The sequence below is a fragment of the Aphanomyces astaci genome (assembly GCF_000520075.1).
Source record: "Aphanomyces astaci strain APO3 unplaced genomic scaffold supercont1.7, whole genome shotgun sequence".
In the NCBI taxonomy this organism is placed as follows: Eukaryota; Oomycota; class Saprolegniomycetes; order Saprolegniales; family Verrucalvaceae; genus Aphanomyces; species Aphanomyces astaci.
The window spans coordinates 89,601-103,813 of NW_009798270.1; the positions used below are offsets into that span (position 1 = coordinate 89,601).

Sequence of the window (14,213 nt, forward strand, 5' to 3'; positions counted from 1 at the left end):
GTGGGGACAGGAAAAGGCTGTTGGCAGTACGACTCTCCCCAGAATCGAATTCTCGTCTGTAGGATAAACGGGCGTCGCCCCAATTTGATACAAAAATGGCACCATATCATGGTTAGTCTTAGGCGCAAAAGCTATGGCGGAATTGGCTTAGGCCAACAACTGCGGGTACGTCGCCTGAATGTTCTCGGCGCACGCGTTCACGTTCAAGCAAATCGTTTGGATGCGGTCGTCCCACCCGTGCAACGCATCGACATCTACATACAAGAATCCCCACGTCATCTTCGAATCCATTATAAATCAGCACAAAGAAATAGATTAATACCTATGTATATATTAATACTATACTATATAGATATCAATATGTATCCTATATATGTGTATATCAATATACATACTATGGTTATATTAATACGTACGGATGTATAGTATACACATTACAATATATATATATATTGTATAAATATTAATATATACATATATAGTATACATATTAACATATACATATATAGGGTTATATATTGATATGTATATTATATATATATGAATATGTATACTATATATATATATATGAATATGTATACTATATATATATGAATATGTATACTATATATATATGAATATGTATACTATATATATGAATATGTATACTATATATATATGTATTAATATGTATACTATATATATATATATATATCCCACGAGGTGTTCAAGGACGTACTGGATTGAAACTCCAAAATGCCGTGCAGTTGATCGATGGACCCGTTCATCCGCTCTTCGCCAATCATAAGTGCCGCCACCTATCCATTAAATTCCATTCGTTTTCACGTTTATGTAAAAATAATATTTTTCAAAATCCCGTTTATTGAAAAAGTACAATCGTCACAAAATACTCCAAGCACATACCTTTTCAGCTCGCGTGGCGTCCACGCCCAGCAGCGTTCCAAGCTCCTGAAACCGCATCGACGTGTAAATCTTGGACACAGCGAGCATGTTGTGCTCTAAGAACGCCTGCTCCAGCACCGTGAACCCGTTCGCGAGCTGAGCCTTTTGATGCGGCAGCAGACTCTGGTCGAACGCGGCAATATCGCCGCGGCGAAGCAGCTGCTCCATGTACATTTTCTCGAGAATGGCCGCGTGTTCGCTGGCTTTCACGCGCTCGTCCTAATACTCTCCCCGAGTAAGGATCAAGGCAGTCTTATATATATATATATATATATTATTTTCCAGGTGTGCGGATGAAACACATCGTGTTGCCCAGGTTCCAGCATTGTATATATGTAATATTATATATGTAATATTGTATATGTAATATTATATATGTAAAATTGTATATGTAATATTATATATGTAATATTGTATATATATAATTATAATATTCCATATATTTCGTTTCTCACAGGTTCCAGCATGCACATATGCAATGTCATATATATATATATATATACATGACAATACCTTGTACAGCGTGGCCAACAACCGCGAGCGCTGGGGCCCCGCCGCCGCCAAAATCGCACACGTCACGGCTTTGCTGAGCAGTTGCAGCAAGTCGTCTGGGTCCACTTCCTGTCAGTTTATTTAGTCAACATGGCTCTATCCCGCTAGTCGCGATACAAGAGTGTTGTTTGGCTTCGAAATAATATAGAAAAAACTCGAAAAAAACACGAAAACATGCCGGATTTTATCCAAAAAAGTGAAAAAAATCAAAAACACAGCACGCACATCGGGTTTCGACTGCGAAAACTCGTAGTAACGCAATGCCGCGTCGAGGAACTTGCGCTTGGCGTCCAGAATGCGCGCATATGACACTTGGTAGCGCAACTTGAGCGGCCAATTGGACTGCCCGACGGCGTGGATCACTCGGGATGCGCGGTTGATGAAGTTCTCGGCGTCCACAGTCTCGTCTTCTTGGAGGTACAGCTCGGCGATCTTCACGTACTTTTCCGCTTTTTCCTCGTCCGTGTATTGGCTATGCGCAACATATAGGCCAAAAACGATGGATTAGCTCGATGATTGTGAAGATAGTCGACAGAAGGAGGATATGGATGACGTTGGTGGAGACGGAGATGGTACCGCGCGGAGCTTTCAAGGTTGATAGCGGCGAGTGTCTTGGCGGCCTCGATGTAATCCTCTTCGTCCATGAGCAGGTCGCATAAGACCTCGCGCAACACGATGTCGGCTTCCTCAAACGACAAGATGCGGGGCTTGATCTTATTCAAGCAGTACGCCAACAAGTCTTTCTTCCATGCATGCACGTCCGGATCGATTCGGACCAACACGGACGACGCAAAGTGCGTCAAGAGGCCGCGGGACACGGCCAGCTGCACGCTTTCGTCCAACGCTACAATCAAACAGCATGGGAAACGACACAGGAAGACGGGACGACATGTACAATGGTCAAAGGTGGCCTTCAACGACGTGAAATCCTGGAACGTGGCGTCGACCAACTCCTACAGAACATGGATCGTTGCCGCGACCGACGACAACAAAGTAGGATGCGATCATCTTATTGAACCTTGTAGGCCGTTAGCTTTTCCTTCTGGTCTTGGATCTTTGCAATCTATCATACCTACATTAGTCCACAGTGTCCATGATGGAGATTGCATCAACGGGCCACGAACCTTGCTCAATTCCGCGGTGATGCTCATGATCGATCGGTTGGGCGATTTCACAATTTTAACGTTATTGCAGGAAAACGAAGTACTTAGTCGAAATATATAAACCTATAAATTACTACAAATAAAACCGAAATATTAATGGTTCTATAGTGTAATGGTTAGCACCCCAGACTTTGAATCTTGTATTCCGGGTTCGAATCCCGGTAGAACCTATCCTTTTCCCACATTTTTCGATATCGGATATCGCCAAGGGAATCATGCAAACTTACGCCGCTGCAACGGACTCTCGCACTCACGCGTCATGAGGACATTTGCAATTTGGTACGATGGATAGCATGTAGGCGATCAGGGTGTGGTTGGGTGGATTTGGTGGCTGCCGGGATAGAAGTCGTTTTCAGTCGTTACTGATTGGCTTCTTTTCCATCATTTCTACCAATGAAATAGCATTATACGGTTAGTCCAGAATAGGAGCAACAGCCATTTGACATGGACGGCCTGCCTACGAGCTTCCAATCCACGAAGAAAGCGTATTTCAACAAGAAGGTAAAGAATCCAGGTGGGAATGCCAGCGGTGCAACGATGATGACGTCGTCGACTCCATCGCCACACTCGGCGCCTTCGTCGAACTCCAGCAAGCGATTTCGCCATGATCACGGAACCCAACGTCAACCTCCCCACCATCACACGAACAAGAACCAATCGCATTATTCGCCGACAGTCGACAGTCCGAGCCGCCATCACTCGTCCACAGCAAATGGACGTGCCTACTTTAAACCTTCGTTTCTAGAAGATCCGTGGGCCACACTCGTGCAGTCGCAGCAACACCCGCCGCTTCCCCCTCCTCGGCCTGCAACATCGGCTCCGCCACTACCACCCCTCCCGCCGCTTCCCCCTGCTCGGCCTGGAATGTCGGCTCCGCCACTGCCACCCCTCCCGCCGCTTCCTCCTCCTCGGTCTGGAATGTCGGCTCCGCCACTGCCACCTCTCCCGCCGCGACAGCATCACGCGCCTTCGACCTCATCGTTGTTCCGTCCATCCTGTCTCGAAGATCCGTGGTCACAGTTAATCTCGTCGTAACTGGGCCATCCTGACACCGTTTCGTAAAATGTTGTTAGTTTTGAAAACTCACAAATCCAAATGTCCTAATTGACGCACAGCATATAGAAAGTCGTAATGCACTGAAGTAGTAAATGGCGGTAGATCTGCTGAGGCAAATGGCATTTCGTTTTCTCCCCGACGAAGTCACTAACTCTTGCGTGACCCTCGTTACATGTACTAGTAGCTGGCAGATACAGCAAACATGAGTTCCTTGTAGGCACGGTAGCTATTGCTTCCGTCGTCGATGTCCTGATACTGTATGATGCACGCAACGCTCTCAGGACAAGTGACAAATAAATATTACTAGTATTATTAATAATACTATTATCAATAATAAAACCAGTAGCAATAACCTACTCCGAGTATTACCTGGTACTAGTACTAGGTATTAATATATCCGCAAACGCTGCTTCACTTCAACCGGATACGGCGTCGGTTTCGATACTTGTCGAAGGGGCGTCGTGATCAGCAAGGTTTGGTTTCGCGGGTGTGTCATCGTGTTTCTCGTCGGTTCCTTCCAGAGGAGATCGTAGCTAGTCGAGAGGATACACTTACCGCGGTAGTCATCGTTCCAGCATCATGGCCACAAAGGCTGCCGAGCTCCAGATTCCGTCGGTCGTGCCGCACAGCACCGCGACGACCTTAGCGTCATCCCCCGGCCACAACAAGAACAAGGTGGCGGCAGTCGACTCCAACGTGTCCATGTCCACGATGCTGCCGTCGTTGAGTCTCGGTGACAAGTCCAACTTTTCCCTCGACGACATTGCGCTGCACTTTTTGAGCTTGTACTTTATCAAGTTGTCCACCAACAAAGTGCTCACGCACGTCGAAGACGCGTTTACCGCGCATTATGTGCAGATCCAACGCATCAACCACATGCGCGGCATGATAGCCACGATCCTCTTCTTCGCTATGGTCATCCCGTACGACTACCAAGCGTTGTACACGCGGTCGACTGGCGGCACCACCACCTCCAACGGCACCACCACGACCAACTTGGAGCTGTGCCGGATCGCTGTGTTCGGGTCAGGCGGCGGCGTGCTCGCGTTCAAGGTGACCATGCTGCTCCGGTTTGCGCTGGTCGTGCCGCTGCTGTGTGTTAACATTTGGTGTGTCCACCATGCGTCGACCAAAACGTACCTGCGGGTGACGTACGTGTCGCACTTTTTTCTCGGCCTGTACTTCCTCGTGTACAACAAGGTCACGTGCGACTTTGGCGTGACGTGGCTGTGCCTCGTGGTCATGTACTTTTACTCGTGCACGCCGCTGCGGTTCCTGCACATCATGGGGTCGTCCGCGGCGCTGCTCCTGATCTACCCCGTCATCATCTTCCCCGAGTGCCCAAACGAATACACGCAAACGATCATTCGAGAGTACCTGTACGCGTGGGGGTTTTTCGTGCTCATTTCGTTCCCCAGGTACGCCAACCATCCATCATGCCTACCCAGTGTGCCGTTGACAGGGCCTTCCTGCCAGCTTTGACTGTTGTGTGTATATGTTATACATACATGTATACGCGTCGTTCCCACGAACGTTTTTTCTATTACTCGTGTGATTGAAAACGCTATAGCCAGTCGCGAGAGTTTGCCATTCGAGTCAGTTATATGAGCGAAACGCTGCTCTTGTCACAGCAGCGCCAGGTATGCACAAAGGTTCAGGTCGAATCTGTGGCCTGTGGCAACCAAATGTTTCCCATCACTCCTTGGCCGTGGAAATCGGCTCTCTAATTGTTTTCCTTGCGTGTTTGCTAGCTCGAACAAGAGGAGACACGGTCCAAGCTGCTGCTCGGCAGCATGTTGCCCGCTTCCGTGATCGCCCAACTCCAATCCGGCCGCGAGCTCATTGCCGACGCGTACCCAGCCGTGACCGTGCTGTTCTGCGAGGTGTGCCATTTCGACGACATTTCCGGCCAGCTCGCGCCGGCCCAGGTCGTCGAGCTTCTCAACACGATCTTTTCCAAGTTTGACCTGCTTGTGGACTCGCATTCGGTACACAAGATCGAGACCATCGGCGCCGTGTACATGGTCGCGGGGGGGTGCCCCGACCGCACGATCAACCACACCAAGCTCGTGGCCAACCTGGCGCTGGAAATGGTCGCATCGATGCCCGAAGTGCGCGCCAAGATTCGCAAAACGTTCAAGTGGGCCGCCAACATGCACGAAATCCACATCCGCATCGGCATCAACTCGGGGTCACTCATGGCGGGCGTCGTGGGTATCCGGAACCCCCGGTTCAAGGTTCGTACATCCGACATCAGTGTGATATTTATTTTGTATTGATTCCGTTGCGCTGAAACGAACGATACGAGAATCGATTTATGACAGGATAACTGTAAGCTTAGTCAATGTATGGTCTACACATTTCAAGCTGTATTTTGTGGTTGGGCCAAACCACTGGGCCAAACTATGGTGATCGATGATTGGTTTAAATGTCTCAATCGTGTACTTTAATTGGCTATGATATTCTAAAGTTATGTTGCATTATTGGAATCATCAATCAGAACGTTGGACCATTTGACAAAAAACTGATATATCGGACAGCTGTTTGGGGACACGGTCAACGTGGCGTCGCGTATGGAGAGCACCAACTTGCCAGGGCACATTCAAATGACCGAGTGGACGGCGAATGCGCTCAAGGACGACTACGTGATGGAACTGCGCGGCACGATCACCGTCAAGGGCCGCGGGGACATGCTCACATACTTTTTACAAAACCGCAAGGACGGTACGGCGGTGATCATGGCGCCGATTCTGGTGCCAACGTCGCCTCCTTCATCGATCGTGGCAGTGCCGGCGGCGCTACCCCCGCCCAAGCCCGTCCAGCGCATGAGTATGGTGCGGGCGTCGGTCGTCCACGAGGTACACCTGTTGTTGTTGTGGCTTGTATTCATGTGTTTCGTGTCCTACTGATAAACTACAATCGTTCGTAGGTCATGCCGTCTCCAGACGCAGAAGCAAGGAATGCCATCATGAAGTTGATTCCAACGTCAGACGCATCCCTCAAGCTGCGGTCGGCCACGCGTAGGCACAACATGTCGTCGATTCCCAGGGTGGGCAGCGTACACGAGGAAGGCGAGCTTGGCGACGGCGATCTGTTGAACATACAGGACGAAGTGGATATGTCGGCGGCAGAGGTGGTGCCGCTACCGTCGGCGCTCATGGGGCTCCCCGAAGGACTGACGAAGCGGAACCTGTGCTTGTCCATCCACGCCAACTCGTCGTTCGAAAAACTGTACCGGGCCGAGAACGAAAAGGGCGGGCTTCGCTTCCTCCGGTACTCCATCTTCCTCGGCGGCGCCATGAAGGTGCTGGTCATGACCATGTACCAAACGCTGTCGCTGCTCCAAGCCCGGGCGTTCGACGACTCGCAGTTTCTGTTCTTCATCAACATTTGCATCACGTTTCCCACGCTCGTGCTGTCGCTCCTGTTTACGTTCACACCAGGGTACACCAGGTACCGCCAGATTGCCACGTTGACCATGGTGCTGTTCATGTCGGTGATTCTAAACGTCGAAGCCGTCGCCACCGCTGGCAAAGGTTCGTATTGTCCTTTTACCCAAAATTTGGACTTTGGTGCTGTTTCGTCAAATCTATGCTATTTTATTATATGTAAAAATCACTAATTTCAGTCACACACGAATTCAATGTTGAACTTGATTGGCTACTTGAATTTTGTTCTGGAATTTGATTGGTCAATCTTTGATTGTCTGCTGATTTGGTGATTCTGCTCATTCGATTGAGCACCCCATTCCAATTGTCGAATTGACTTCCAATATACGAGTTGTCTCTTGTTGCTTGTGATTCCAATGTTTTGCCATTTAAAATGGTGGTGTTGTCCCTCATGTTGTCATTTGGTGGTGATGTTGCACCTTACATTGTCAATTCATGGTGACATTGCACCTGACGTTGTCAATTGATGGTGGTGGTGTAGGGCACATCTACTACAGCGTGTTTGCCATGTATCAGTGCCACTTCAGCATTTTGTCGTTTTCGCTGCGGTTGTTCGTGGGGCTGTTCATCTTTGCCATGTACTTGGTCACGTTTATGATCATCGAGGACCCTCCCCACCTGTTCATTCCGGTCGTGGACGCGCAAGGGAAGGCGTCGACTTACTGGGACTCGAACGGTATTGGGTACCTGCGGAATGCGCTGTACATTTTTGTCTTCTTGGGCGCGCAGACGTGGGTCGTGTTCAATATGGAGTACAAGCAGCGCATCAACCACTTTCGGGACCTGGTCCTGAATGCGCAGCAGCAAAAGCTGCTCGAAGAGCAAGACCGCGTGTCCAAGTTGCTTCTCAACTTACTCCCCGAAACGATCGTCATGCAGCTCAAAACGTCGCCAGAGCAAACGGTGTGGTCAACATATATATATCTAGAACGAAAACTCGTTGTCCAAGACACAGATATATATATATATATATCTGTGTCTTGGACAACGAGTTTTCGATATATATTGGTGAGAAGATTTCGCACGGAATTTTATGTTTGGTGATGTAGATTGCCGAGAATTTCGACAACGTGACCATCTTGTTTACCGACATGGTCAACTTTACGTCATACTCGTCCCGCGTGACGGCCATGGAGGTATGTACGACCTGTGCTATATATATGTATGTTTGGAGGCTGGCTGCCATATATGTCCTTTGGCTAAAATTTGAACGCTGATTCGAGAATTGATTTGTGATAGATTTTCAAGCTTATTCTATGTATTGTATACATATATCAAAGTGTATTGTATACATATATCAAAGTGTAGTTTAACCTGCTGGGCCACGCTATGATGATCGTTGATTGGTTCAAATATCTCAATAGTGCAATTTGATTGGCTAGGACCTTCTAAATTACAGTAGCCTGACTCATTTTCGACAAATTGGAACGGATTTGACAATCTCTATTTCTATAAGTATTATATTCACGACATTTGGGGGCATGTAGTTGGTGCAATTCCTCAACGACATGTACACCCGGTTCGACACGATCACGGAGAAGCGGGGATTGTACAAGGTGGAGATCATCGGCGACGCATACTTTGTCGTGGGGGGGTGTCCGCTCGTGACCAACGTCGACGCGTTGGCCATCTTGCAAGCCGGTACAATCCGTCAGCAAAACAAGTTGCTATACAACGTCGTCGTCGGGTTGTGTGTGTGTGTAGGCATGGACATGCTGGCGACGCTGCCGATGCTGCGGCGGAATTCGGGCAACCCCAACTTGAACATTCGCATTGGCGTGCACTCGGGGCCAGTCGTCGCCGGCGTCGTGGGGATCAAGGATCCGCGGTGACGATTGTAGATAGTATTACTAGTAGTATTCACAGTGTCGTAGATACCATTTGTTTGGGGATACAGTGGCAATCGCCCAGCACTTGGAAAGCACGGGGGCGCCAGGGCGGATCCACTTGAGCGAGTCGACGTATTCCCGCATCAAGGTGTGTTTGTGATGGGATACGTACGAGATTGGTCATGAGTTTATGAAAATGGCGGTGTCGACTTGTGTAGAACACGGACCCGAACGCGTTCAAGTTTGAGTATCACAAAATGCTCACGTTGTCTGGCCACCATTCCAAGATTCGAACGTGAGTACCTAACTACTCCTGTAGTCGTACTTTCTACTCATATTGAAGTTGTTTGATGGAGTAACTACTCTTGTAGTAGTACTTACTACTCATGTTGATGTTGTCTGATGGCGGTTGTGTTAGGTACTTTGTCACGAGTACTACGACGTAGTATTTAGTAGCTAGTCAGCCACCCAGTCCTATTTATGTACTTATGAAAACAACCCTTCCATGGCGGTGTTGTCAAGAGTTGGGGGCAGTCGACGGAACTTCTTCGTGTGAAGGTATACCGTACAGTATACCGGTACAGTAGTTAGCCTGCAATATCAGGTTGTGCCATTGTGATCAAGAGCAGACCCATTACAAACCGCATTACATGCATGTGTTGGACATGCTTTTCTACGCTGCTTGGGTTGACTGTACAGCTCTTGGTTTCAACGGGACCAAGCATTCCTTCCTTAGCCCTCGTCAGGGCTACTGTACGCGTGTCGTGACATTGTTGACCAGCTTGCACCCTCCCTCATGCTGGCGGTGGTAATATCGATGAACCGACCAAATCGCCCACGACACCAGACTCATGCTCGCATGTTTCGCCTACTTGTACTAACTAGTATACGTATACGTACAGGTATCTGTATGTACCCGTGGGCAGTGATCCAGTTCTGCGATGTATCACCTTCTTGCGCACAAATGAATCCATTACACGTTAGTGTGTTCCCGCCATATTCAGTCATGGAAAGGTCGCCGAACGCTATTTTGATCCCATTAATCTGTGACGTGGGGAAATTGGACGATTTTCGAATGTTGCTAATTTAACAACTGAAAAGGGATGAAATAAGACCAATCATACGCTTGGGTTTCAAGTGGTTTTCATAGATTGAATAAAAATGGACTGGGCCTGACAGCAGTGGCGTGTCAGTGGTGTGTACTTTTTGGACCGCAAGCCGCCGCTGCAGCCACCATGGATGGCACTTACGAACACCGGCTCGTCCATTCCGGAACAGATCATCTGGGAGCATGGCGCCATCCTTGCCGCTTCCGAAGAACTACTTTACATGTCCGCCGCTAAATGTCATGGAGACAGAGTATCTCATGGACACTGCTCGGTCCAACTCGATCGACGTGGTCCGTCATTCGTGCTTCCTTAGTCATTGCTGACGGTGCTGCTGCGGAACGTAGATCGCTCGCACCACCGTCGCCGACAACGACAAGAGTGGCTTGATCAAGTGGACCCTGGACTGCCATGACGGCGAGCAAACCATCTACCGGGGCGACGACTGGGACGCTCCCCAAGGGGTGCAGTCGTTCCTTGGTGTCTTCGAGCTCAAAGCAACTCTGGACGAAGTCGCGGGTCTGTACGCATGTCACACGGACGACACAATGGCCGAGTTCCGTCGAAGCGTGGCCAAGAACGTGCTCGACATGCAACAGCTGTACGTGTTGTCGGCTCCGTCCGATGATAATCCGAGGCACTTTGTCGGCATCAAGTGGGCCGCGGTGGCCAGTCCTGGCATGGTGCGGCATCGCGACTGGGTTCTTCTGGAAGTAAACGTGATTGACTCCACTCTCTCCACACCATCCTCGATCGTTATGAAAATCGCCACGTTTGTATAGAGCCACCACGATTTCGAATGGGAAGGCCGACGGGGGTGGGCTCGAACGACCAAGTCCATCGACTTGCCGTGCATACCATCTTCATCGACCGACGACTGGAATCTCGTCCGGGGGTTCCAGCTTCGCTCGGGGTTTGTCTTCCTCGAGGCCCCACACAAGCCAGGCACCCTCCACGCGATGCAGCTGCACCAGTTTGACCTTTTGGGCAAATTGCCGTCGTGGATTGTCGCGCTGGGCATAAAAAAACGGTGCCGGGCCTTCCTGAACCTGGCCAAATACGTCCGAGAGCTTCGGCTCGGGAAGACCGTAGCGGCGTTCGTCCCCGCGCATGAGTGGGCTGTCAAGGACCTGCGGTCGCACTGCCGCGGCTGCCGCAAGCGTTTCCTGCCTCTGGTGCATGTGAAATCCCACTGCCGAGCCTGTGGTGAGGTATTTGTACGAAAATGTGGTCAGTAGTGTCACAGGTTTTGTGAGTGTAGGTGTTTTGCCAACACTGTTCCAAACACTGGTCCGTCAACTTGGCGCTGTCTTATGCGGGTACCTGTGAAGAAACAACCACTGGTAGCGGTGGAGTGGCGTCCTGCCACCGAACCTCCAATCAGCACTCCCATCCCCCCCACAGTCATCAGTCGGCCCGAGGACTCGTTCGCTTGTGCATGACATGTTCCATCACCCCAAACACGTTGTTGTCGGACATCGAGGTTGCCACGCGCACTTCCCCAACCTCGACGCTGGTTGTGCCAACGGCCCAGATGGGATTATCTAAGCGTGAACAAGGTCATAACAGGACTATGAAGGAATACATGTCCGGCGACGCCCCCCGCCACACGCAAAGCATGCATCGAGGCTCGTCCAACCAGTATGGTTTTCACCGATCCCCATCCACCACCACATCGTCGTACCACTCGTCGTCCGAAGCGTTCTTTGGTCATCCCAATGGGTTGGTGGACACGAATCAACAACGCCCCAGGAACGACCTGATCCCCCTTGCTGACCCGAACGACGAGTAGACAACACTCACCAGTTCAAAGACACCAACTGCTGCAGCGTACGCGACACATGTTCTCTATCTTGTGCGAGGGCGATGGCGAAGATGGACGCACTGTCGTGTTATGAGCTGCTCGCGAACCCCAACGACGCTTAGGATGCTGCCTTAAATAACGACATCGAGTGACCACAAGCTGTACGATAGTTGGTTAGTGTGAAAGCAGCGCCCCTTCTACTTTTTCTACTTTTTCGTCGTCGGTTCAAAGTCAACATAGTCGAGTGGACGACCTACCGTAGAGAGCGGCTAGTGTCGCAAACGATGACGCTCTTGGCGGAGTCAGTTGGTTACCCCTATCTATAACGTTACCTTCAAGCTCCTTGACAAGTTGTTCCATCACATCGTTCATGGTGGACATGCGGTTCTTCTCCGTCATGTTCAGGCTTGCTTGCGCCGACGGATTTGTTATGTCCCGACATGCAAAATGGAATCGGTATTCTGTCACCATAGTGATGGCCATTGTCAAGCGTAGATAACTTCGTTGCGGTGGAAAGTTGGTAGACTCGTGTTCGATGGCAACGTTTGATATTTGCTGTGGCATCAGCATGTCCAAGTCCCCATCTTACTGCATAGTACCTCGGTAGCAATTGCGACGAGAATACCTTCAGGTTGAACAAGTGCCAACCAGAGTTGAGCGTGCACTACTTTCAAGTACTTTATACGGCCATTATGGATGTGCAGGGGCGGCGACGAACTCCAACTTGACTGCGTCGACGGGCAGTGGAGGCGCTGTCAATTCTTGAACAGGTTTCACCATCGGTGGGGGATTGCCTTCCGAGGCGAGCCAGGCCACGTGCTGGTCGTATCCATTCCTGTCCACAGTAGCCCAACACCCAAGGCAGAGCATGCCCATCCCCCACTGCAACATCGCTACAGGCAGGAGGTGTGTTTACATGTCACGGACGCTATGAAACGTACCAAATGGTATCTCAAACAAGTTGCCGACATATCCCATGCCCAACGTTGACATGATGGCCTTGACCCGCTGGTCCGTCGTGGCCGAACTTGTGGACGATTGGAATTTCATGACGAAAGTGCCGGCGACCACCGCCGCGGTGCCGTGGACGGCTGCGAATACGAAGAACGTCTTGGCGTGGTTGTCACAAAGCAGTGCTCGTATGGCGGCGATCCCGTAGCCCAACACTCGCGTCACAATGGGGACGAGGTAGTACGCGGTGCCGCTGAATTGGAGGTCGTTGCTGTCGACGGCTATGCCGTTGCTAAAGCACGACGAGGACGACGTGACCACGCTGGTTCCGCCCTCGTGGCAGTTGACCACAGACACTTGACATCCGTCGTAGGCCAGGATGTTGACCGAGCTAAACATGATGGCAATCGACGCTTTCAAGAGCAAGTCGGACGCAAACGCGCCCCACGTCAACCACTTGGACGTGTGGGGCTTGCCCCGCGGAAAGCACCAGATCAAGTCGAGCAGGGCCGTTTCTGCGACAACGTACGGCACCAGCGCCTGGCGAACCCCGTCCTCGAGGACTTTGGTCCAATACGCGTCGATGGCAATCGCAAACTTCCCGATTAGGGTTAAGTCCAGCCCTTGTCCCCACGGGAGGGGCAGACGCAGCCACGACGCGCTCTTCCGAGACGTCTTGGACCTGTCGCGAAACACGTACGCCACGAAGCACAATAATACCGTGGAAGCGAAGCTGACTGCGACCACATTGCCGTAAATGGATGTCGGGTACTGCGGCGCAACGGTCAGAGGGACGACTGCGGTGACGGCGGCGACGATGCTGCCGCTACAGGTCACAGAGTTGGGCAAGCCAGCCAAGACTTGGTACGTCCCCGAGCCGTCGTTGGATGTCGTGCACGAGTAGCAGCTATACGCGGCAGACGCCTGGATTTCGTCGCAAGATGAAAATGTTGTGCTGCACATGTCTTGACGTGCGGCGGGGGATATCGTGGGTTGGACATCGTTGGCGCAGCAGTACGCATTGGTCTCACTGAAGCTTTTACAAGAGGACAGACCATTGATCGTGGACACGGACACGGACGAGCCAGTGTAGCAATATGATTGCCCTTGATTGTTGCTAGACGCACGTTGACACGACGAGTGGCACCCGTTGGAACACGCTTTGCAATCAAAGCTCATGGAACTATTGGTGGCGAAGGCGACATGTACGAGAGTGACGTGGATGTCAGGTCGGCTGACTTGAGAGGACGCATTTAGACTACTAGTACTTGGCGATTAATATAGATGGCTGGATTGGTAGACTGGAGGAATCTAACTTTGTCCTACCTACATCTTGAAGTAGACAAACGTACAGTACATAG

At 50.4% G+C, this 14,213-nt stretch overlaps 5 protein-coding genes and 1 non-coding gene across 9 annotated transcripts; 4 read left to right on the forward strand and 2 right to left on the reverse strand.

Annotated features, from left to right (window-relative positions):
• Window positions 1–83: 83 nt before the first annotated feature.
• On the reverse strand, window positions 84–2,672 carry H257_03969 (hypothetical protein). Its single transcript, XM_009828297.1, has 9 exons — window positions 2,619–2,672; window positions 2,513–2,557; window positions 2,390–2,447; window positions 2,071–2,338; window positions 1,720–1,966; window positions 1,456–1,563; window positions 904–1,161; window positions 719–797; window positions 84–254 (listed from the first exon to the last, which is right to left on the reverse strand). The coding sequence occupies exons 1-9, from the start codon at window positions 2,643–2,645 to the stop codon at window positions 148–150; spliced, it is 1,197 nt and encodes a 398-aa protein (XP_009826599.1). The 5' UTR covers window positions 2,646–2,672; the 3' UTR covers window positions 84–147.
• An 83-nt stretch (window positions 2,673–2,755) lies between these two features.
• Window positions 2,756–2,827, forward strand: H257_03970. The gene has a single exon. It is a non-coding gene; the product is annotated as a tRNA-Gln (tRNA).
• A 255-nt stretch (window positions 2,828–3,082) lies between these two features.
• Window positions 3,083–3,751, forward strand: H257_03971 (hypothetical protein). Its single transcript, XM_009828298.1, has one exon. The coding sequence runs from the start codon at window positions 3,102–3,104 to the stop codon at window positions 3,690–3,692; it is 591 nt and encodes a 196-aa protein (XP_009826600.1). The 5' UTR covers window positions 3,083–3,101; the 3' UTR covers window positions 3,693–3,751.
• Window positions 3,752–4,168: 417 nt separating this feature from the next.
• On the forward strand, window positions 4,169–9,527 carry H257_03972 (hypothetical protein). Of its 4 annotated transcripts, XM_009828302.1 has the most exons (12): window positions 4,169–5,131; window positions 5,284–5,353; window positions 5,465–5,950; window positions 6,254–6,571; window positions 6,643–7,249; window positions 7,644–8,065; window positions 8,212–8,298; window positions 8,650–8,803; window positions 8,867–8,990; window positions 9,037–9,139; window positions 9,210–9,286; window positions 9,410–9,527. In XM_009828302.1, exons 1-12 carry the CDS (start codon window positions 4,293–4,295, stop codon window positions 9,435–9,437), a joined length of 3,315 nt encoding a protein of 1,104 aa, XP_009826604.1. In that variant the 5' UTR covers window positions 4,169–4,292; the 3' UTR covers window positions 9,438–9,527. The 4 variants fall into 4 exon arrangements, with proteins under 4 accessions (XP_009826604.1, XP_009826601.1, XP_009826603.1 ...); XM_009828299.1 differs by having other exon boundaries at window positions 8,650–8,990; XM_009828301.1 differs by having other exon boundaries at window positions 8,867–9,139.
• Window positions 9,528–10,282: 755 nt separating this feature from the next.
• Window positions 10,283–12,091, forward strand: H257_03973 (hypothetical protein; the record flags this gene model as incomplete). Its single annotated transcript, XM_009828303.1, has 4 exons — window positions 10,283–10,390; window positions 10,445–10,810; window positions 10,880–11,308; window positions 11,359–12,091. The coding sequence occupies 4 exons, from the start codon at window positions 10,283–10,285 to the stop codon at window positions 11,887–11,889; spliced, it is 1,434 nt and encodes a 477-aa protein (XP_009826605.1). The 3' UTR covers window positions 11,890–12,091.
• Window positions 12,092–12,591: 500 nt separating this feature from the next.
• On the reverse strand, window positions 12,592–14,031 carry H257_03974 (hypothetical protein; the record flags this gene model as incomplete). Its single annotated transcript, XM_009828304.1, has 2 exons — window positions 12,592–12,794; window positions 12,843–14,031. The coding sequence occupies 2 exons, from the start codon at window positions 14,029–14,031 to the stop codon at window positions 12,592–12,594; spliced, it is 1,392 nt and encodes a 463-aa protein (XP_009826606.1).
• Between the last annotated feature and the right edge of the window lie 182 nt (window positions 14,032–14,213).